This window comes from Sparus aurata, chromosome 12 (genome assembly GCF_900880675.1).
Source record: "Sparus aurata chromosome 12, fSpaAur1.1, whole genome shotgun sequence".
NCBI lineage: Eukaryota > Metazoa > Chordata > Actinopteri > Spariformes > Sparidae > Sparus > Sparus aurata.
In genome coordinates, this window is record NC_044198.1 from 13,276,824 (window position 1) to 13,301,788 (window position 24,965).

At 39.2% G+C, this 24,965-nt stretch overlaps 1 protein-coding gene across 3 annotated transcripts; it reads left to right on the top strand.

The window, feature by feature from the left end:
- camkk2 (calcium/calmodulin-dependent protein kinase kinase 2) lies at positions 1–23,031 on the top strand. Of its 3 annotated transcripts, none has more exons than XM_030435512.1 (18): positions 1–307; positions 6,146–6,436; positions 6,869–7,210; positions 9,336–9,383; positions 10,316–10,369; positions 11,454–11,505; positions 11,697–11,827; positions 14,394–14,430; positions 14,579–14,600; positions 14,722–14,810; positions 16,831–17,030; positions 17,240–17,293; positions 17,424–17,497; positions 17,664–17,751; positions 18,154–18,285; positions 18,937–19,040; positions 19,188–19,241; positions 20,185–23,031. In XM_030435512.1, the coding sequence occupies exons 2-18, from the start codon at positions 6,212–6,214 to the stop codon at positions 20,255–20,257; spliced, it is 1,779 nt and encodes a 592-aa protein (XP_030291372.1). In that variant the 5' UTR covers positions 1–307; positions 6,146–6,211; the 3' UTR covers positions 20,258–23,031. The 3 variants fall into 3 exon arrangements, with proteins under 3 accessions (XP_030291372.1, XP_030291374.1, XP_030291373.1); XM_030435513.1 differs by lacking the exon at positions 1–307 and adding an exon at positions 425–668; XM_030435514.1 differs by lacking the exon at positions 19,188–19,241.
- The last annotated feature ends 1,934 nt before the right edge of the window (positions 23,032–24,965 follow it).

Genomic DNA, 24,965 nt, shown 5'->3' on the forward strand with positions numbered 1-24,965 from the left:
CCCCTCCCCGGATGTAGTTTTTTTTTTTTGTAATTTTTTTTAAATGTATTTGTGAAACACGTCGCTGCAACTAAACGGTAAATTGGCACACTGACCACTTCCCCAACACTTCCTCCATGTGAAGCACGGGACCTGTGTGCTCAGCTGGATTGGTCCATCACAGCCTCGGTTATCAGTCTGCTACATTCCCCCCTGTTCGTCTCACAGCTAGCTAGCTGTCGTATAACAGACGCTTCTTACACCGCAGACGAAGAAAACACAAGCAACCTTTACATTTGCGACTTGTGGGCTTGAGTAACACATTGAGGTAAGTTGAATTTTTTTTACAGACACTATGTGGGTTTTGCTGTCTTCTGAAGCGTTGTAGTGGGCATTAGCATCCTTGACTCCTGCCCAACATCTGTATCTTTGACAGATGGAGCAGCTGCTAACGCTAGCTGAGCTGTTTGGCTTTGACGCTCACAGCTAAGTTAGCTTAATGGGTTCCTCAGTCGACGGTTTAACACTCGTTTACCACTCGTTATAGTTATTAGTGAAAGGAGCTTAATGGTTTTATTGTGTCCAGTCAACGTGGCAGTTCTTAATTGTGAGAACAATTACTGCACTAGGAAAGCTAAATCATGTCAAGTGCACACAACAGTATAACGGTATTGGACGGCTATCTAACGGTAAGGTGTGCACGTCAGTTAACGCAGGAATGGCATGTATTGTAAATAAAGCCGCTTGGTCTGATGTTTTAATTGTTCTGACGTTTAATGCCTCTGTTCAGAGTAAGTATTAAGCTGCTGTCGATTCCAATGGAAAGTATTTTTGTTTCCATCGGTGTTATGTAACGTTGTAGAGCTTTTTAAGAATCCAAAGTTGCATCAGCATGCCCTCCGCACGAGATGATGTGGGTTCCCCTCGTGTTTCCTTTTCAGTATTTTGAGGGTTTAAAACGAACGCCCACATCTTCATATACTTGATCATATGAAGACAGACTTCATGTCCTACTTGAAATGGGTGTAAAGCATCATCCTCTTCTCTGTGCTGGTGATCAAATAAACTGTAAATCTGCTTTTTGGCTTCAAAGCTCCCTACAAATTGTCTCTATTGACAAAATTGTGTACTTTTTCCTAATTTGTGGATGTTGATCATTCTGTTTAAAGGTTATCGGAGTCTTACTCGGATATACTAACATAACAGTGCTGCAGTATAAATCATTGTTAGGCATGTTGTTAAACAGATTACAAAAAAAATAGTAATCAGAAATGGGCACAATAACTACACAATAACTACACAATAAATATTCCTGTAACAAATTACAGCACTTGCTTATCAAATGTATCAAAATAAAGTATAAAATACTGATATGATCTTTTTTTTCATTATTATTAATTTTAATTAAGATACATCTTATTGTCATTTATAAAATACAAAAATATATTCTATACCAACATTTGTTGTTACATCCAGGTGTTTAGTAGCCTCTGTATGGGTTTGGTTTTTGTTGCACTGTAATTACAATGAAGTCATTATTCTCTTTTATTTAGTTCAACATTCAAGTAAATTGATGTCTACTTTGTCTGTTCTTCTATCTCCTAATGTAGCCTACTCTGATTTTGCATCCAACATAAACCGTGTGAGTGGTTTTATAATGGAGCAGCGTCCAACATATATCGTACGTCATTAATTACTTATGATTAGATGATAATTGATTGTTACTGCACGCAACAGCTCCAGCCTCTCAAATGTGAAGCTGTGTTCATTTACACTGTTTATTAGCGTTGCGATTTTGATAATTAAGTCAGGGAAAATTATCCATTTGAAGACATCAGTTTGGGTTCTGTGTTTTTCACGGTTTTCTGACAGGAAATAACTGACTCCTCATATTAACTGTGTTTTTGTGGTTGGTTCGGAGTTGAGCTCCAACTATTAATCGATTAGTTGTCAACTTGCTAATGAATTAGGCTACCAGCTATTTTGATAAACGATTAATCTGTCAAAAGTCCAAATTCTCTGATTCCAGCTTCTTAACTGTGAATGTTTTGTGCTTTCTTTACTCCTCTATGACCGTAAACGGAATAGCTTTGGTGTTTTGGACAAAACAAACCACCGGAGGTCGTCTGTCGAGCTTTGTGAAAGACAAATTGACATATTTCACCGTTTTCAGACATTTTATGGACCAAACAACTAATGTATAAATCAAGAAAATAATCATTAGTTGCAGCCCTAGGTCAGGCATGGGAATGGGTCAACAGCTCAAAAGATAATTTCTCAACAATGCCAAGTTTTGTTGTGGTTTGGAGTGAAATTTTTCATACTCTCAGTAATACTCAGCTTTGATTGTGTTATAACGCTGCAGTGAAGTTGGTCGACAACGCTCATCCCTCCATTTACAGGGGCTTATCTCTTTCGCGGCTCCGCTGATCACTGACAGGGCTGCCCTGTTGATCTTTTAATGAAGCTCGGGATCCTCCTCTGCTCCAGATGGCCCTGTGTTGTACTTGAATGTCTGCTGGACTGTGTATGTGTTGTTATTAATGCTGTACATGGCATGGACCCCCTGCGAGCTCTGATAAGTCCTCTCTCCCCCTCCCTCCCCGGCGCAGATAGTGAAGGGCAGGTCATGTGACTTCTGTTATGATAAGAGGCACAGTACAGCATCTGGAGAGGGGCAGCATCTGTTGGTGTTTCACAAGGCTCAAGTCAATCTGCTTGTTCTTTCTCTAGCTGCTGTGATAACCAGGGAAGTTTAGAGCCTTAACCACCAGGTCAGTCATCCTTGATATACAGTGTCTTTATTTAGGAACCAAAGAGACATGGGGAGCTACACTGCTTCAGCCCAGCGAGGTCGGAGGCCTTTTTTGTAACTTAAGTGCTTTGCATAAAGTGAGCAAGGCTGTCTAGCAAGGAGGGATGAAGGAGGGTCATGCCTAATTTGGGGTGAGAGGTAGGTGACGTAACTTAAACAGATTGGTGATTTGTGTGTCAGAGTTGCTCGGCTAATAGTAGTTTGTTGTTTCATGAAATCACTCTCCAAATGGTGGCTGTTGACACGGAAATATTAACAGAAACAAACCCAACTGGCAGTCAGGAATGCTTTGTTGATTTCGGATACTGCTGCCAATGCGGCTGGCCAGACAATTATTGATTGAACCAAACCACCAGAGAAATCAACCACCGTTCGACTTATGTTCCAATACCATTTTTTACTTCCTGATATCAATTCTGATACCCGTCTAATATCTGAAATAAGTACATTAACAAAAAAACTGTATATATAATATTTTATCAGCTTAATACTACTTATCCTCCATGAATTTTGTATTATGGATTTGCTCGAAGTTACACATGTTGCCCATCTTTTTTGGCTACTTGTGCAGTAGGACTGCACAATAAGGTAAATATATATATATGTATTGCAATTATTGTGATGGATGTCACAATTGCAATGTGATTCATATTCATGATGATGTTAGATTTGTTGGGGTCTACAGGCTAATATTTCTCAAGAGGCAACAGTGTGAACACCCAGTTGGTGTGTCTTAACAAATATTTTATAATTTTTGGTTTTATGTGACCTGGTGAAGGTCAGGTGCACCGGTGTGACCAGTGAAACTGTTCAGTCGCACTGTAAAGATTATTGGGTGCATGTGCAGTCAAAATAGTCGCACCCTGGAGCCTTGATATTGAGACTTTTAAAGTTTTTCAATTAATTCTGCAGCTGTATTGTGCAGAAAAAATCTGTTTCATACAGGTGTACATGACACTGATGGGAAGTAGCAAGCACCGGTTTCTATGAAATAAATTATTAAATGTAGCAAATTTGGTTTTTAACAACTGAAGTCATCATATTTTCTTGTTGTGCGTAATTTTTATGAAGAAAAGCACCTTGTTGCACCTTTATTCCTGTTTACACTCATTTAGATAATGTGCTTACATAAAGAAATTAATTAAGTGCATCTGAATTATTTGCTGGTACACCCATATAAAAAATGTTGGCGTCACAGGGCAATCAGTGTGAAAAATTATTCCAGAGCCCTTATGTCATGTAAAGACTTTTCAACATTAACTATGAAGCACACAAGCCTCGTCCAGTGAATGGAAAAGGGCCTCGATGTGCACCTCTGCATTCATCTGAGATCAAAGTAGGTCAAGCTTGGTAAGATGTCTCTCTTCTCAGGATATAAAAAAATATCCTGTAGCTGGTGCTTTGTGAGTTTCATCCAGGGTCATGTCTCTATATTTTTCTGTACTCCACAGAGGCTGAGCCCACTTATCAGGGCACGCTGTGTTTCTTTGGAGGCAGCGGTGACTGTCAGAAGTCAAACTGGATGTCAAGAGCTTCTTTTTCGGCTGAAAGAAATGAGGATAATATTACTTGGACAGTAGAGTTTCTGCTTCCAAGAATAGTCAGGAAAACTGAAAAGACTGTTAGACAGACTAAGGAAGAGGATATCTCTGCCATAGAAGATTTGCCGCCCATTAAACCGTTTGTTCAATATTCTTTGTAGATGTGTGGTGACTCTTCTTTTCTTTTTGTGAGTTTACATCACTATATATAGGCACGCAGTGGAGGTAGAGAGGCCACCTGGAGTGGGTGTCTCTTCCCACACATGGTCTTCTTTCTGAACTTGGCTGGAGCGCTTGCTGTCTTGTTTTTCATATGGCTTCCCCTTGTTTTCCTGTATCTGTGAGATTTACTCGGCTCCCACACACTGACAGCGCCACAATCCCGTCAGAACCATGACGGAAATCAAGCATCTCTCTCTCGCTCTTTCTTTCTCTCCTTTCCTAGCTCCTTTCCCTCTCTTTCCACTCCTCTCACAGATAATGAGCAGATAATAAGATGAGTGGACTCAGAGATGGAAATGGCCCTTTTGAAATTATGCAAAAAAGGTTTTGGTTATATACTGTACAGATAATAATTAACTGTGTTGTATAACTGACATCAGAAACAGAATGCATTGTCGCTTTTATAGACACATCAAATCTGTCCACCGAGCACTGAAGTTTGTGATAGAAGACGTGTTTACATGCATTAATTAGCACTTAACAGAACGTGTGGAAAAAGCTCCACACTCCACGATTGTTTCATCTGGAAAGCTGTTTCTGCATATGTTTCAGAGGTAGCGCACAGCATCTCTGATTTGATCTGTTTTTTCCCGCACCCTTCTATTACACCCACAACTTGGTTCGTGCTGGCCCATCAAGCACACTGAGCTCCAGCTGCACACTAATGTAATTAAACATCAGTTGTCCTTTCTTTTTCTTTTTTTCCTTTGTCACAGGATTTATGCCAGCCTGAAATTATTCTTGGCTAAAAGATGAAGTTGCCATCTGTTTTTGTGTTTATCTTGACTCCCACTTCACACTTACGTACTTTAGTCAGTTCTAAAACAGAGAGAAACTCACTGGGCATAGGCACAGGTAGACAAGGTTGTCATTTATAAATAAGGGATGCTGGAAATGCTTTTTAAATTGATAGTCAGCTGCCTTAACAGTTGATTATCGATTAACCATTAGTAATACAATGAATATGTTGTGTATAATTCTATAAGAAAACTGTTTAGTAATTATTAATTATTAACATCCCTATTATCAATATATGTCCTTCCTATATGCATAATGTGTACAGTCTGTTAAAGCTTCCGTCCAGCCTCAGTTTTGTGTGATAAAGCTGGCTAGTGTTGAACTGACACATTAATACCAAAGCAGGATGTTGGTATTGGTAAATTACGCTCTTTAGCTCCCTCCCTATAACCGTGGTTCTAAAACGGGGTTATAAATCCAAAGCTAAGTGAGTATCTTTATCTACGGGTGCGCCATACAAGGGTTAAACAAGCCACAGGAGTATCAAATGCTCTGTCAGTAGAACAGGTGTGAACAGGAAGCTGAAGCTTTTATAAACACAGTGTTAAAGCTGTTAGTAGCTTGTATATCATTAAGTGATATCTGTTCAGTTTGTCAAACATTATAGTTAGCATGGGTTGATTTGTTGCCTTGCAGCTCCCATCAATTCAATCAATTCAGTAGGTCATTGCTTGTCATTGAGATAGCTTGAAAGAGTTTGGAGGGAATATAGTCCTCCAAATGTTAGTAGAGCAGTAGATATTTGTTCTCCACGTGTATTTTCTTATTCTACTATTTGCTCCTGTCTTAGGCACCAATTCCCCTCAAGGTTCCCATCTGATGGAGCAGTGGTTGTCAGTCTTTGTGAAGAGGCAACATGTTTCCTTGTCATGTAACCCCCTGGCCCTCTGCTGAAGCCTCCTGCGGCAGTCATGCACCCCCAGCGCAGCCCTCACAACCACTGCCGGATCTGCTGTGCAGCTGTCCTGCTCCACCTTTTAACACCCACTCAGAGACTCCCTCCCCAGACCCCATGGAGTCCCTCATCGTGGTCACAGAGTACGAACCCAGCAGACCGCCTGGAGAGGCTGGGGAGGAGGAGGTAAGATGAAACAAACCATGGTAACACTATATGTTCGGGAGATAGAACCTAATTGGACATGTGGGTTTCTACTGAATAAAATAAGACTTGATGATAACGGCCACAGTATTATTATGGTTTCCCAGACCATTTCAAATCAACACCCTGAAGACTTCCAAGTATTTTTTGCATCTTTTGAAATGATGTTGTATTGGACAGGTATTAATGCATTGTATTGAAATGTAGAATCTATGCTGGAATAGAGGCACATTGACCATCATCTCATACCCATACATCACTATCGGTATACCTATTAGGGCTGTCACTTTTTCAAAAAATCAAGTTCGAACGAATTTGAAATGACATGCAATTTATTCGAATAAAATACTTCCATACACTACTTCTCAGATGTTTTGGTGTCGTTTGGTATGAATTAAATGTATCACATCTCAGGTAGAAGAAATGGACAGTTCTGAGACTCCCGAGCCAGCTTCCTCTGTCGCTGCACCTTTCCGGACTCCTTCCTGCGACCTGCTGTCCCACACAGTTGGCCGGCCAGAGGCTCTGCTCCCTGAAAGCCAAGAGCAAAGGGGAAGGTTAAACCTGTCAGACAGGAAACTATCTCTGCAGGAGCGCTCTCAAACGACAGCATCACCATGCAGTTCCCCAGGACTCAACGGGCGCTATATTTACCCGTCACTACCCTACTCGCCCATCACATCACCCCACTCGTCTCCACGCTTGCCTCGCCGGCCCACCGTGGAGTCCCACAGTGTTTCCATCACAGATCTGCAGGTATGGTCAAGTCTTGAGGCTAATACGGTTTCAGTGTTGATATATTTAATATTTTTCAAAGCTTTCCGTGAAGTTAACATTGCTGCTTGAGATGTGTCCCAGTCTGTCTGGAACAAAATCAATAAAGATAGCACAAAATTATGCTCTAACTACTGTTTGCCAGTAATTTTACTTAATATTTATCCTCTCAAGAAGTCAGTTTAATTTGTCTGCGATGGATCAGGTGAAGAAGAAAATCAGACAATTCTAGGTTACAGCTGGTGCAACAATAATTATGATTACATAATTTATGGTTTCTGCACCATCTGAGCAGTGCATTCCCTTGCGGACTGTGCTTTTCATAAAGCATTACACATGAATGAACTGACTAGCCTAACTAATGTTCAGAGCCAAGCTCATACAGAGGTGCTCCTCTTGAACATCTGCTAGTTCTCAGAATATCAGTATTATACTTGTCTGAATGTAAGCAGAACTGCATGTGCATTTGTCTTAAAGCAGCAGCTCACTGGTAAAGACTGAGCTTTGTGGACTCAAAGGTAAGGTTTCAGAGTCTCAGTAGATGTAGATGATAACTGTGACCCCTGTTACATATATGTAGATGCAGAAACATGTAAATGTGATGTATTGTAGGTAGAATCTCTCTTAGGGCAATAGGCTTGAGAGGGTCTCCTATGTACTATTTAGAGCCTGATAGATGGCTTTCACAGATGGGACGAAGTACGCATAAGGTTAATCTTTTCTTTAAATATATATTTACAAACTGCTTTTCTTGCGAAGATTGCCCTTCTCTGCACTGAATTCGAATTTTAGCCCTATGCAGTCTTACTCCTCTTGCCCAAACCCAGCCAACGCAGGCAGCCAATCAGAGGCAGAGTAGGGCGGGTTTTAGCAAGAAAAGCAACGCCGTTTCTACACTTCCCATTCATTTTCAATGCAATGTAGCCCTGCAATCCATGCTGGTAGCATAGTGTTGTGTTAAGAGAGACGGGTTGTCGCGTTTACCGCTCCCTTATTTGCGTAAAGTTGAATATGGCTACTATAAACCTCAAAACGAACTGTTGTCGAGTTAAAATAAAGATAGATTCAGCAACAGCGTGGTTTATTTCTAGCATGTAAATAAAGAAACACATTTTGGTGAACAATTGTTGTGAAATAAGAAGAAAGTTTCCAAACAAGCTGCCATGTTGTTCCGGTCTACAATCCCACAACAGTCAGCCCAGTAGTGGCTTTTGTCCAATCAGGTGCGGCCAGTAAGTTGTGGCCTCGTTGTTGAATGGTGTAGCCTGGTATGGGTACATGTAGTTAACATCGTTTGATGCTGTTGATCTTTGTAATACCTCTGAATTCTATATCATCATTTTTGGCACTTTTATAATGTAATTTAGAGACCAACAAGCAAATAATTTTCATTCAGTAATGTATTTTAAACGTACTACAAGGAACTTTTAATTCATTATGAAACAATTTCAATTCAACACTGATTAAACAAGATCATCAGTGAGAAGATTGGCTATTTGTAAATAGTTATTATATTTAGTATTAATGCCTTGTTGTGGGACGGATTCCCACTTGCTGGTTAGAAACATTCACCATATAATTGACGGTAAAGTGAACCTTTTAAAGATTGCAAAATCTACATACAGTAACTGTTGTGGCAATACAGCCTAGTCTTCAAATTTCAGGCACACAGAAAGGACTGGTGCCATGATTTACCTAAAATACTTTGATTTTAAATGTATTTCTGTTTACCTCTGCAAACCTGAATTCATCCAGATTGGGAGAGCTTTTACTTCAAATTCATCTCAGAACATGACAAACTGACCTGGGATAGGGATTGCATATGCTATGCTATACATATACTAATACTGACATGCTGACAACCAAAGAAAATATGTTTGAGTTGAAAAACACTTTTGGAAAAATTGATGTGAAAAACACTGCATTTTTGAATTTGTGTTCAAATTGAAAATGTCAAAACGAGGGATGTTTAATGGAAAGGATTTTGTCATTTTGTAAGAATGCTTATGATATATCTAGAGTATGTAACTGCTAAAATATCTCATGTGATTTCATTTGAAAAGAACCCATTTTCTTCTCCTCTCTCGCATCTCTCTCTCTCTTCAAGGACTGTGTTCAACTCAACCAGTACAAGCTGAAAGATGAGATTGGAAAGGTACCATCACAGATACATCACTGATTGCTCCCTTTTCACTGACTCTTCCAATTTCTTCTCCCTTCCACCTACTGCATGTCTGTCAAGCGGCGTTGATCATCAAGGACACACAGTAACAGTCTCTGATATCCCTCTCTCCCGCCTGTCCTCATTTTCCAAACTCTGTGTAAACTACCAGGCCATGGGAGAGTTGGAAGATGGATGAGAGGCTGGTATAAATAGCGCTCTCTAAGGGTTGTGCAAGGCTTAGTGGATGTGTGTGGATGTGTGTACTTGGATGCTTGTTATAGATTGTGGGTTTAATAAGACAGAACATGCATGTCTGTTAATTTCTGCATGTAGCTAGACATGTTAATGTGCTTGGTTTTGTGTTCAGTGGATACAATTAGAGCCTTTCAGGATTGTTGGAGAGGCTCCTGTTATCAGATCATCTCTGAGCTCTGTGCTGCTCCGCCAATCTGCTCCCGCAGCAGGAACTGAGCCTGCCCCCCTGCCACACCATACCGCCCTCTCACTGTGTTTGTTTTTGGGGCATTGCATTTGTGCACACAGGCTTCTAATTGGGCCTAGTTTTTCTCCTGAATTTCCTGTGTGTGGGCATGGGAGCTTGATAGCATAAACCAGATCCAGTTTCCTTAATTAGCCTGAAATCAAAAATGAAAGGGAGAGGGAGCGATGATTTGAATTTCTCTGTTCTCACTTTGAAGCAGCTGGTACTCATTCAGTGCACACTGTCAGCCCACACATTTCCTGTGTGTGTGTGTGTGTGTGTGGGCGTGGGTGTGGGTGTGTATGTTCTTATGTGTATTTGTATTTATTTAGTTTGCATTGCACAAAGTGCAAAGTGATTTTTTTTTACACATGGAGTGTATTGGCAGCTGCTCAGTCTCTCTTTATTGAATTTTATTCTCTTTTACTTATTCCCGGCCCAGGGCTCCTACGGTGTTGTCAAGCTGGCTTACAATGAGGATGACAATATGTATTATGTGAGTCCTTCGCACACAAATACACATGTGATTTTTCCCGACTATTAACTCTGTCTGTGTTTCTCTCACTTCTGTCTCATTCATTTTCACTTGTCACACTGACAAGCCTTGGGACGATTAAACCCCTGTGTTGCATTTACTGGTGTGATTTATTTTAAAACCTCCGCAAATGAAAACATTGTGGGAACTGCAATAAGACTGCTTGAGCCATTCTGTTTGCTGCAGTTCTCATTAAGCTGCATGATATTGACATAAAATGACATGAGGATTATTTTAATATTCCTCCCAAGTGACAAAGCCCTCATGTCGCGTCTGGCGATTATATCATTGCCATAATAACTGAGGGCACTCAGGCTATTCAACAAAAAATCTATCTGCCAAACAATGTAGCTGTCACACATTGCGCTCTTCATCACTCCGTCGATGGTAGTCAGTGAGGGTAATTGTTCAAGAAATGGTTATGGAGATCTCTGGCTGACATTTGCATGACATGAGTCTGTAACTTTCAAGTGTTTTTTTTAAATACATTTTCGATTTTACACCCATGTACAAAGACAAACAAATTAAATTAATGAAATAAATGCTTAAGTTTTATACAAGGTAGAAATTGATTTTTGTGTTTTTATGTCCAGAATAAAACAGATAAAGTGAGATCCAGAAATCCATCTGTCTTATTTAAGTTAAAGTACAAAGAAGACGTGTATTGTCATGTATATTTTATGAGTTATAGCTTAACATTATCAGTGGGTTTGGTTCCATTTTCTGGACTAACCTTTGAAGATAAAGAATGAAGGGAATGTACATTTCTTGCATGTTTGATTTTCAGCAATTTTCTCAGCAACTACAGCCAGTGTCTTCTTTTGTATGTTTAGCTCTACAATCTTTTGTGCTGGTCAGTGTTATTAGTCACAAATACACAAAGGATGTTCAAGGTGATGGGAGACATTTGTAGGCACTGGATATGTATCTGTAGGTGTGTGAGTGGGTTCACTGTCAGTTATACATCCCCTCACTGTGCCATGTCTTACTCTTAACTTTTGTCTACCTTTCTATTCACCCCCCAATCCAAATCCATCTCCTGTAGGCGATGAAGGTGTTGTCCAAGAAGAGGCTGATGAGGCAGGCAGGTTTCCCACGTAAGTCTGCAGCAAAGTGGCAGATGGTTCACACAGCAGAAAGTACAGTTTCTTATAATGCTCCAGTGGTACATGGTAACACTGAATACCAATGCTGAAATCCATCCTGTCTGTTATCCTCTCTTGTCCCTCTCTCCCTTCTATATGTTCCTCACCTTTACCCTTGCCCACCCACACTGTCCATCTGTCAGGAAGACCTCCCCCTCGTGGAGCCAAAGCCCCTGAGGGTCCTCCTCAGCCAAAAGGACCCCTAGAACGGGTCTATCAAGAGATTGCCATCCTAAAAAAGCTAGACCATCCTAATGTGGTGAAACTAGTAGAGGTGAGTGTAGTTATGCTCTTATTCCTGGAATTGTATGTAAAATGATCCTATAAACACTTATCCCAGTCTAGCCCAAAGTAAATTCAAAGCTGTTGTTGAACCATTTGGAATACAGACATGGTTTTGGGCCCTTTATTTAATGCAGACACAAGCCTGCACATGACATGAAAGTGTCCTTTATGAGCTGGAAACTGGGAGTCCACATCTTACAGTCTTACAGGCACCAAGCTGAAATGTAACAACAATATCACTGAAAATGTAAGCTTAACACAAGTAATTCAATCACCTGCCGAAAAAGATTCTTGTTTGGTGACCTCAAAATACCCCTGCTTGAGAGAAGAGGGGCAAAAACTTGTTCTTTATATCCTTATTCACACTAACTTTATGCATATACATTAATCAAAATACCAAATACCTGTAAAACTTTTGTTGTATTTATGTCCTCAACTCAGTGATTAACTATATACATTGTCTATGTATATATGTATATTATTACATCATTATATATTATAATGAAACAATCCAATAGTATAATAATATTATTATTATATATGATACAATATGTTTCCATTGACTCCTGACAACAAAACAGATTGTTCATTAGATAACTGTGGCTTTGAAAATAAACATGAAAAATCACACACACTAATGATATGATTAAACAACAGTAATGTAATCATAGGTCTTGTGTTTTCATATAAACATTGCACTCGAGCCGGCCAGTACTCCATACCGTCTCTTCCTCACAATCCCCCCTGGAAAACAGAGCTTCACCCCGGTATTGAGCGCCAGCTGTCCTGTTGTTTACTGCAGTGAGAGCTGTGTAGGTCCTGATGTTTGCTGAAGTTGATTACATGATGTGAATTCGAGCAAAGACTTGAACTCAGAGTCTTTGTCACTTTCCACGATGCATGGTGGGTCAGGATCTCTCTCACAACATTATCTTACTGCTTCCATAAGATTGATATAGGGGGCGTTTATCCTGTGAAGTCATTATTTTGAGACCTGCAGGAAACCCACTAAAAAAAATCAATATTGTCAAGTGATTGTAAATGTTACGATGCCTGTTTCCGGTTCTGGCTATTGCTGACAACTTGATGTGTCTTAAATCCAACACTCAAGATAATATATTGTGTGTTTTGATACACTGGGAATGCTTTGAGAATGAAGTGTGCTCCAAGATGCTTTAGTGAAATATAGATATAAAGATATAGATATAGATAATCAGAAAGCAGGCCAGCGTTCGGAAGCAGTTTTACAATTACTAGTGCATTACCCGTAGGAAGTATGTATTCCTATAGAAAAGTGGGAGGTTAAGTAGCTTTTTCATGGATGGCCAAATGAGGCTGTGTTTGAAGGTGGGACGTCAGGGATATAATTTGCCGTTTTTTACTATTTTTGATTTTACCATTATATTTCACCATAAAAACTATTTACCTTTCCTTGTTTGGGGTCATTATTTTCAACACAACCTCACATGTGTGACTGTACAGTTGTTTTTTTCCATTTTGACATACTGTATTAACAATGGACCTAAAATCACAAAAAACATAAAATCCGAGTAGAAAAAGTTAGATTTCTTACTGTGAAAACCACAAATATGTTTAATGGACCATTTTTATTACTTATAATGCACATTTAAATTGTCGTTTGCTCAATTTGTGCAAACCTTTTTTAAATTTACAAAGTTATATGTAACTATTTACATTTAAATGCAGACAATGCCTCAGACTCAGGTCTCTCTCAACTCCTCCCTGCCTGCTCAAAATTCAGCAGTCTCCTCCTTGTTTTGACTCACAACACAAAAAAACGACTACACTACACAATAAACACACTACACCAAACACTACATAACACACTAACTATACACACGCTATATGTCACAAATCTCTCAACTCTCAAAACTCGCGATCTCTATTGCGGACACTTTCGTGACAAAATTAATAAATTTCCCCTATTTTTTATGTTTGACAGAACAATGTGTCATGCTATATGTAATGGCTTCAAAAAATTTTCCAATCCACAATGGCTTTTATTTTAGTTAGAACAAAAGCAGTATTAAGTATTAGATTGAGGGAAAACATCAGAACATAAAACAATACACAAAAGGCTTTTGATTGCAAATCTTGTCTCTAAAGAGCAACACAGGCATGTTGCCAACTTGCTAATGGGATAATATGGAAAGGCTCAGCAGAGTGCCATTAAAGGAAGTAAAAATAAAGATGAAAACAACATCTCCAGTATTTCAAATTGCATCGCTGCATTTTGCTCATCTAACATGTCTGTTCAAAGAAAAAAACAAGATTAAGAGAAATAATGACAGAAATCTCCTAGTCCTTTAGGATCCTCCAAACTGCATGATAACACAACTGTGTGTAACATTGCCATAGCTTTTTCTAACCATATATTGCTTTTGACATCAGAGAAAACAATCTATATACAGTTATTAATGGTACCAGAGTTCAAGTGTATTTATTTTAATGGGAACAAAAGATCATCATTTGTGTGTTTGTGTGCATGTGTGTCTGTAGAGACTCATTTCAATTTCTCTGTTATTTGGTGCCAGGTTTTAGATGACCCCAGCGAGGACCATCTGTACATGGGTACGTTGTGGCCCGACAGTGAGCCCTCAGAACGTCACACACAACGAGTCACACAGTCATGTATAAAGCAAGCATAAAATATTTTGTTTAGTTTGTTTCTTGATGGCTGAAAATGTTTCACTAACTGTTTCTGTGTTTTCTATCACAGTGTTTGAGCTGGTCAAGCAAGGGTAAGCTACCCCTGTTTTGTGGTAATGGTTGCGACACTGTAATGAGCTTGATAGCATTAATTATGATTGCTAACTTTGCGTGTGTTTGTGTGTTTGTGTCCGCGCATTTCCATATATTCAGGGCTGTGATGGAGGTGCCGACAGCTAAACCTTTCAGCGAGGACCAGTCACGCTTCTACTTCCAAGATCTGCTCAGGGGAATAGAGTATTGTGAGTGTCTCCCAAACCTCCTGTCACTCTTCCACTCAGCTTGTGACTGATAATGGGCTCATTAGGGTTGTGATTTGTCACACATCTGGGTACAATGTGATTTAAAGCCCATGCAGTCTTTCCGAAGTTATCTTTTCAAATTAAAACGTTGTTCTTTACTTTATTATTATCATCCATAGTTTTTGATAAAATGATTAGCTTTCAAAGTACTTTTATCTCCAAACTGTACTAAACTGAAGTTATTCAGTACATTCATTAAGGATGTATGACATATATTGGGCCATTAATTTATTGGCATCAACGGCAATGGGAAATGTATCATATCAGCTGTCAGCCATTATTATTCTGGCCGATAACTAGAGCCAATAATACAAAGACAAATTGCTTTCACTGACTTAGCAAGTGCTACATGTCCAAACTCTAATACAGTAGATGGTTGTATGGACCTTTAAACTGCCATGCTTGTATCCCTCTGTAGGCCTACTCTGTCAGTACATCTCACAGTAACCAACCGCAAATCATTACTGTACAAAAAGCCTCCTTTTTCGTCCTGTCTCTGCCTGTTAGTCATCAGGTATGACATTTTTCCCATTTGTAGTCTAATGATGTGAACAACGCAGATAATCAGTTATCAGTCCCAGTTATTTCTTTGAGAGCTCTTTGCTCTTTGTCTCTTATTTCCCACATGGGTCATGATGATGCGCTAATGATAAAGGATGACAAGCTGTCATAACAATGAGTGACCTGTCAGTCTGTGTGACTTCATGTTTACTGCTCTTGGTTCGCTTGTAAAAAGTCATCTTGAACAAGAAGCAGAACTAAAATGCAACAAAGTATCATTTTATTCCCTTGCAGAGATAAAGAGATAAAGGTCTGTTATATATACAGTGTTGTTAATGTCTAAATTGTGTAATCGTGGTATCAAGATGAAGCTGCTTTGGGTTTAGATTTGGCCTTTTCCTTCAATTCTTCCAAGCCATGTGCACAAAGTCCTTCGTCTGTGCTTTTCTTGACTCGAGCCACCCACAAGGCTCATTTCACATCGTCGCTGTGGCTCTTAATGCATTTCAGCACAGGAGAAGTGCTTTTGCACAAAGTGTCGTCTAGGAGACTAATGCTGAGGGAAAGAGAGGGAGGGGTCTGCACCAGGGACACTAAAACAGTCTGAGCCGTCATTTATTTCTCCTTATTAGGGATGCACTGATCCGACTTTTTCAGTCCCGATACCAATACCGATGCCGATGCCTGGACTTTGTGTATCTGTCGATACCCCATACCGATCCGATACCGTTGTTGAATTAATAATAAACTGTATATTGTCCACATTATACCATGTGGAAGAGACTAAAGACAAAATAATCAAACAGAGGAGGAGACAAAGCAGCCCGGTGGTGAATAACCCTGAGGTTGTGGTGGAGGGACGACCAATGGAGCAACGATGGACAGCCCACCTAGTAATTGAGTACGTCGGTTTGAAAGTTAGCGTTGCTAGGCTAACAGCTGATCGGTGAGGCTAACAACTGATGGCGGGGCTAACAGCTAATCAGCGGAGAAATGTGACGTGAGCAAGTGCAAACAGGAATCCAAAATAAAACATAGCAGCTGAACCTGAGAATAAACTAATAAAAAGTTGGTCAAACAACAACTAGTGCTCTTCCAGCATGCGACACACTGACGAATAACGTAGGATGTGCTGCGACGGAGAAAAAAAAATGGATCGTCCCGTGGATCTGTTCATTTTTCCGATCCCCGATCCAGCTGTTTTGTCAATATCGGGCGATATCCGATCTTAATATCGGATCAGTGCACCCCTACTCCTTATACATAATCATAATCATATTTACAATGCCATTTTGGATAAAAGTATGACATAGTACATTTTTCTTTGTTTACTCAGAAGGTGAACCTTTTTATTTTAAGCCCTTCCAATCCAGACCGTACGACAATATTCAGTATCTCCTGTCATTACCAGAATTCCTCAAATGGGATCTGTTGCTAATTATTTGTACTATTTCAACAGTACATTACCAGCGGATCATCCACAGAGACGTCAAACCCTCTAACCTGTTGGTGGGAGAAGATGGACACATCAAGATAGCAGACTTTGGAGTCAGCAACCAGTTTGAGGGGGCTGATGCCCTTCTGACCAGCACAGTAGGAACACCTGCTTTCCTCGCCCCTGAAGCACTCTCTGAGACCAGAAAGAACTTCTCTGGAAAGGTGGGAAGCAGTAAACTAAGCAAAAGTAGCGCCCTCTGGGGATGACTTTCAGAATTGCAAGAATCTGGGCTGATTCTTTTAATATTTATATAATATTTACTGTCCCAGTTTTCATATTTGTCTTGGAGCCAAATATATATTTTGTGCACCACCATATACTGAAGAAACAGAGTCGTTAAATAAAATCTGTATCATGTTTTATCATGTAGGCTTTGGATGTTTGGGCCATGGGAGTGACACTTTATTGCTTCGTCTTTGGAGTGGTAAGTGGTGCTTAAGCAAACATAGATGAAGACAAATACAATGATTTTGTTGCTGTTTTTGTTGTTGTTGTTGTTGTTTTAGAGTTTCCCCTGTCTTCCATTGAAACTTACACCTTTCTTTCATTCACAGTGTCCATTTATGGATGAGCGCATTCTCAGTCTTCATCAGAAAATCAAGACTCAACCTGTGGAGTTACCTGAACAGTCAGTTCTGCTCTCCTCTAGTTTTCCTCTGTAAAAAAGCTATCACTGCCTATTGTTTATATTTACATCAGACGGCTGCTCGTTAAAATTATACAAGTATTTATTATTAAATACACACGTGGCCACACATTTTATTTACAGCTGCGATTTTTTTCTGTCACAACAGTGCCGACATCTCAGATGATCTCAAAGATTTGTTGCTGAAAATGCTGGACAAGAATCCAGAGACCAGGATATCAATCCCACAGATTAAGGTAAATGCTCTCTTGCAAATTGTCAGTGCATTAGCAGAACATCAAAAAGAGAAGAAGCATCTAAGTGAAGAGAGACCTTTCATCTACACCTGAAGCTCTCCTGTTGAGTGACTCCTGCTGTGGTGCAATACAGATCTGTTGTGGTTGGAGGGAAAAATGTAATCTAATGTTGAAATGCTTCTGTTTGTCATTTACAGATTTATGGCCAATCTGTTTAGCAATATTCTTTATCTTTTAACTTAATTATAAATACATTGTTTATGATGTCTGTCAATAATTCCTCGTTTAAGGATTGTAACTTCTATCCTGCTTCATACATTAGCTCCATAAAATATGTCTTCACAATGAACATCACAATGAACTACAAAAAAGCTCCTTTGTTCTCCTCATGTTTGCGTCCAGGTGCACCCGTGGGTGACGAGGCATGGTGCCGAGCCTCTTCCTCCGGAAGATGACAACTGTTGTATGCTGATTGAGGTGACCGAGGAGGAGGTGGAGAACTCTGTTAAACACATCCCCAGTCTGGCTACAGTGGTGAGTTCATGAACTTTGTATTTGTCTTTTAAAACAAACACACACATCACATCACTGAACATCACAGTCGTGCCCAAGTTTTGTTTCTGCCTGGACTGGTACCCTGAAAGCAGCTGACTGTTATTGAGACTGAGAATGAGTGATTTGTCCGGAGCATTTCTCTGTTTGTTTGTATGAGTATAAGGGATACTATTCAAGTACTTCATGTCGAATTTCTTATTATATTTCAGTCACATCTCTCACTACACACCACTGCCACCTACTTGTATGCCCTCTCTGCACTTTGCGCTAGAACAGATGTGTGACTCATGTAGTTGTTTTAATTTATTTTCAATAATTGTATGCTGGGAATTACATGAAAGCGTGGATGCATTTGAAGCCTTTCAGCCCTTGTTTTTTTGCTTGAACTTTTCTAAGTAGCAATTATGCACTTAAGCTGTAAAGACACACACAACATTAATTATTATGAAAACACCTGCCTGAACACAGTTCAAATGTAGAAATGTGAAATCCTTTAGACCTCAAAATTAGTTTGCAACAGAACATATTTTCAGGTGAAATGTTGTTGATAATAAAAGTAAGGCTTTTTGTCTTTACATCTCTGAGCGTATTGTTTGGTTTCATGTATTATTGTTGACTTCTCTTTGTCAGATCTTGGTGAGAACTATGCTGAGGAAGCGCTCCTTTGGGAACCCCTTCGATTGGGCCCGTAAAGAGGAGCGCAGCAGCTTGGGTGCTCCGGGGCAAACGCTCACGTAAGGATTGTTTACAGACCCCAAACTATTTCTCAATCTCACTGCTGCTATAGGTCCTCTTAGTGCAGTGTAGCCAGCTAATGTTTGACAAGCAGTTTTCTCAAGTATCTTGTTATTATTTTCTCTCCTCCCTCTCCTGCCCTGCAGGAAAGGCAGGGCAGGCAATGTGAGATACTGCTACATTCATTGTGGCCAAAGAAGGTAAATAACTTTAGGATAAGACTTGCCTGCTTTAGTTCTGTTTAAGAGTGTACTTTACAACCCCTGGCATGCTATAAGCAGCTGTATTTCTCAATATGGTTTTTATGGCCAAATACTCCTGAGCATCAAGTTTGTAAACTAGCCGGTGCTATTTTAGGAGTGTTTGAACAAGCCATCTTCAGGAATTTTGTGCTCTAGAGTCTGTAGTACCTGCAAGATGAGTGACTGTGTATTAAATGTGTAAGGGTGCTTTTAGAAAAGCATGTGGCGTGTAGTGCAGAAAATCCCAATTGGATACTTTAAGCAGCATTATGTAACTTTTTAACCATAAAATAAAGTCATTTAGATGGTTCAGTGTCTTGTAATAGACACTGTACGCCTATCAATACCCAAAAATCTAAGATTATAAACAGTCTCAACTCATGATAACAATATTATATTGTTATATTGCCCAGCCCTAATCCAGTTTATGAGACTTTGTCAGAGTTGTTGATACAACTTGATATTGCTGTTTGATTTGCATTACATTATTAAATGTGTAAAAATAAAAAACTGTCACACTTATAAACCTTTCATTTAAAAAAAAAAAAAAAAACAACATACAGGTGAATCTTTGCCTCTGTCATGCAATAAAATCTAGAATGTATGTCGACACTCAGTTCATCATGAGCCAGAACATCCATTTATCTTGATGAGATGTTTCTCATTCCTCTGCATGATGCACTCTCCCCACATAAACCAAAGACATGCCTATAAATTGATATGTCTTTGTGCCTTTCCTTAATGCTCGCTGCCTGGCATCATGTAACAATTTGATGGTTGCTTTTAGTTCTTAAACACAGCTCAACAGCTGCTTATTCCTTCCTCTGTTCACTGATACAGGATTGACTGCAGCTTGAGAGTAGTGCTGTAACTAATGCTGTGTCTCTGGTGTGTTACTTAGGAAACAGGAGAGTGGTGATGGCATGAGGACTATGGACCTGCCCTACGTGGGAGAGGATGAGACTCTTTCCTGATGCAGAGGGTTGATTATGCATGCTGGCATCTGCCTGCCTGCCTGCCTGCAACACAGCACGACACCCCTTTACTCACAGTTTCATGCTGGCGGCCTACACCTATGTACATTCCCCAGGAGGTGGATGACTGTGGCAGATGCAGAGAGGAGGGAAGAGATTAAGAACCCGAGGCACTTTGACAACATTTTCTAAAGCTTTTTATTCCATACCCTCCTGTTGAAAGGCTCAGTCTGGGGTTTTGAGACTCAAGTCTGCCACATGGGAACATTTAAAGAGAGGATCCTCCCTGAACCTTGACCCTGTCTTCAGCTCTTATCGCCCAACCCACTCTCTCTCTTATCCTGCATGCATTTATAGTTAAGCATGCTTGTCTCAGGCTTCAACTGTACAGTTACGTGTTTTATTGTAGTTTAGCCTTTTGTGTTTCTCCTCGTCTTTACTTGACACTTCTTTCAGGTACACAGGGCACGGGAACAGGCGATGGTATTTGGGGAGGGGATGTTTTATCTTCACCATGAGCTCGTCGTTCTTGACAATGATTGTCTGGTTCACTCTGCTACTTGCTTCAAAGTAGCAGTGCCCAGTTTTGTAACATATTTTCAAGTGAAGAATCTGTACAGTTTTCCCAAAATGAAAAAAAGGGGAGTGAGAAAATGTTTACTTCATTGAATGCATGTGTTTACTTTCCCAATGCAAACACTATATAAGCTATGTATTGACATTTGCACGCTCATATACGCACTTGTTCAACATTATTTTTTTTTGTCGTATCACTGGCTCTTTATTAAGGCTAAAATCAATAGAAAGCTTTAAAATCAGTTGATATAGTGCTTTGTGAACAATCAAATTCATCATTACTGGATACAAAAAATGGTATTTTCTCCTTTTGCAAAGCTTTTAGTGATTCTTTTTTTTAAATAAGTGAGCAATGATATGATTTTTTTAATGTGTTTCTTACATTTGAGCTACAACAATCAGTAATGAAGGTACTGATCTACCAGGTGCACATGAGAAAAAACAAAATGTGTTGGTGCAAATTATTCTGTAGCCAATGTCTGCAGTGTTTAAAACTCGTTTTTTAATAGTTGAAACTGCTGATCTGTTCTTTGGTTGTGTGTTGTGATATTGGGTTTCAGATGTTTCAACTGCATCACATGTCCGTTTCACCTCTCAAAGCCGAGGTTTGTTTTAAGTAAACTGAAAACAGAAAACAAGGACTATCGAACCTTAAGTTAAAAATCGTGAATGTTGTTACCTGTTTATATTTGTTTTGTATTGTGAGACTCACATATGTTGTTATTTTACAACCGCACATTTTCACGACACCAAAAAACTTCAATTTATGTCTAATTTTGTAATTTTAGTATAGTACGGTAAAAACCTAAAGAAAACAAACCTTTAAACTGTAAGTTCTTTATTGAGAGATTAGAGCTGGCTACAGGGGGACGTTTTAAGATGGAAGCATAGTGCAGCTGCAAACTACGAATCTATGCATGACATATCTGTAGAAGTGTTGTCATCTTCGGTCGGAGGAGTGGGCCACTCTGCAAAAAATTCTAATTAATTATAAAGCACTTCTTTTATTTATTGATGTGTTTCATTTTAGATGATCCCACAGTAGTAAATGAGCGTGATTTTCCACTTGCGTTCCTTTTGTTCATTTGTTATCATTTTCTCAAATATGTAAGCGTAAGTGCAGTGTAAGTCACTTGATGTGTCTCTTAATGTAGAATATTGACACAATATTAATTATAACATTTAATGCTTCCGCACACTAATTACTTCAGCACATATGTGTTGAATGTATGATAAAGGGACTTGGATTTTTTTCTTTTTACTTATTACTTGCATGTCACTCTGAGCTGTATGTCTGTTTTTTTTAAGACTAGTACTATGCATATGATGTGTCTTTCTCTGTATGGTGCAATGGAACACCCCGGCAGATTGTCACGTACGCTGTGCACGCTCGGTTGCTGGGTGAGGAGGGCTGTATGTGGTCGACTGATTCTAATTTGTTTTTGCTCACCCAGACAGTATGTAATTAAGTTGTGCTCTCCACTGTGGAGCACTGCAAATGGAGTCGGGCACTCTGGCTTTAAGATTTTCAGAACATTATAGTACTGTACTTTTGAAGGATGGTCTTGTTTTCTTTTAAACTCAATGATGATAGCCAGTAATCTATTATTTTTTGTCAGGCAACGAATTGCAGAAATGCCTCAGTTCTGGTCATAATGTCGTCATAACATGCTTTCTGCACATTTATGAGAGATTTTACATTCTGTCATGCTGTAGGTTGTTTAAGACCATTGTGATCTAAGATAGAGTTTTTACATTGAGCAAAACAAGACAGCCACTCTCCCTTTGGTGTCAATATTTTGCCCTCCATGGCCAACGAAGATGAACTGAAGGACATTTTAAGTCTGAATGCAGGGTGAAAATACAAGCCACAGTAAGGATGTAAGATAAATATTTTATACATACAATATTTAAACCTGTAGTTTGTTTAATGCAGTCTCTGCTTATTCTTGTCTGAAGGGCCTGGCTAAGTTATTATTAACCTTATTTGTTTTTGCATTCTGTAATGTAAATGTATTTCTTGAAGAGCTTTGGGGGGCTCTTTTTCCCTTAAATGCATGCCAACATACTGAACACATACCACTGTATTGTCATAGCATGAGAAGTCCTTGACATCGACACAGGACTTTAAAATTAATTATTCTATACATACTGTATCTCGTTCATCATTTGAATAAAATATTACTGCCTTTCTGCAATGTTGTGGGTCTGAATGTGTTTCAGCTTCACTTCCAAAAGGAGACCACTAGTATGTGCTGTGCACCAGAACATTTCTGACTCACGAGGGTACTCCTGAGAGCCTGAATATCACATTTTGTTCCTTTCTCGTGTATGTCGACAGCTGCCATATTATTCCAACTGCTCTGAAATGAATGCACCTAAACACACACCTCTGTCAGACTACAGACTAGTGGGGACATTTTCTTTAAAATGTTCTAGTTAGTTAGAAACAAACACATTTGTGAATCGTTGTTTGAACTGACAGCATTTAATGTGCTCAGTTCTATATGTTTATTTAGGTAGTGTGGCTACATGATGAAACAACTGCATTTGAATGCAAAAGTTAAAGGGTAACTCCACCAATTTTACAAATTAAGTAAATGTACAGGTCTTGGGGAGTACTACAGCATGTGAATCCAGGTAGCATAAAATCTTTTGTGGCTCCAGAGGCTGCATGTAACCTGATGAATTGCCACCACTGATGTCACTCAGTGGCTAAATTGCATTGTGGATAATGTAGACACCAGGTTTTCAAAAGGAGGAAGTATACGTGGAATAAAAAAGGATGTTTCTGGTTCTGCTTTATCGATTATGATCATTTTTTTGTTTCCAACTTTCCATAATGAGTCATACGCTACCCACAATGCAACTAAGCCACTTAAGATATATTTCAGATTATAGCTTCCTCTGGAGCCACACAATGTTTTATACTACTTTTTTCACATATGCAGTAGTGCTCCTGTAAGACCTGTAAACACACTTTAATGTGTAAAATTGGTGGAATTTACCCTTTAACTACCTTATTGACTGATGCTGTAGTTCCTGTAATTACCACTAGATGCTGATATCAAGCTAACTCTTATACTGTTTTCAAGAAGAAAAAGATTTGACTTTAAAATTGTGAACCAGACTTTACCTGAGCAGATGTGATTTTTTTTAAAATCTCACTTTCAATTTGAATTTATTTAATTGGCATTAATGCCACAATGACTGTATTGCCAAAGAGTCAAGAATCACAGCTGATCAAATGGAGCTAAATCAAAACATTTAATGAAAAATCTAACAAGTGAAGCATATTACTTATAAAAGCTAGTCTGTGTGTGGAGTGTGGGTTTGTTTGAGAGTTTCTCTCATCAATTTGAAAGGAAAATGCTTATTAACTTCAACGGACTTCCCATCCGTATGGGTAGAAAATGACTGAGTTATCATTTCTGAGTGAACTTATCCTTTAAAAGATTCAGAATCTGTTAAGCAGGGGCGAAACTTTGGTAATCCATTCAAATAAATACAAATAATACAAAACAAGTCTGTTTTACCAACTCCTATCAGCTAGACTGTGTCTTAACTTCCAAATGATGTAGATTGTTTTGCCTGATGTTCACACAGCATTTGTCTGTTGAAAATGTGTCAACATACACAAATCTGACCTTCAGTCTTCACACTTGTAGAGGTTTCTTTCACACATCTCGGTGGGAGAATAAAGTGTGACACTGACCTCTTGTGCTAATATTACAGTATTGCAATCTAGCCATCCACATGAGAAGACTCTGGAGTAACCTCCAGGTACATACACACATGCGTCTACAATCAAAATGTTAAATTGTTACTTCCTATTAATTAGCCTACTCGATTACTCAAGCTTATCCGTGTTACTGTTCCTTTTTTTTTGGTGGTTTGTCTGTCTTGTTGCTTGTTAATCACATATCTTGCTTTTGATTAACACCCCCAAAAAAGAATAGAATCTATACATCATGTTAAATATAAATTAAAATACACCATATGTGAAATGTTATACCAGGAAAATATAGGACAAAATGATTTCCGTGCATGGCATACAGATGGAAAAGCAATCTCAAAAGTACCGGCTGTTTGATGTGTGCAGTAAATTGCAGCCGAGCTTAAAGAAGCATCA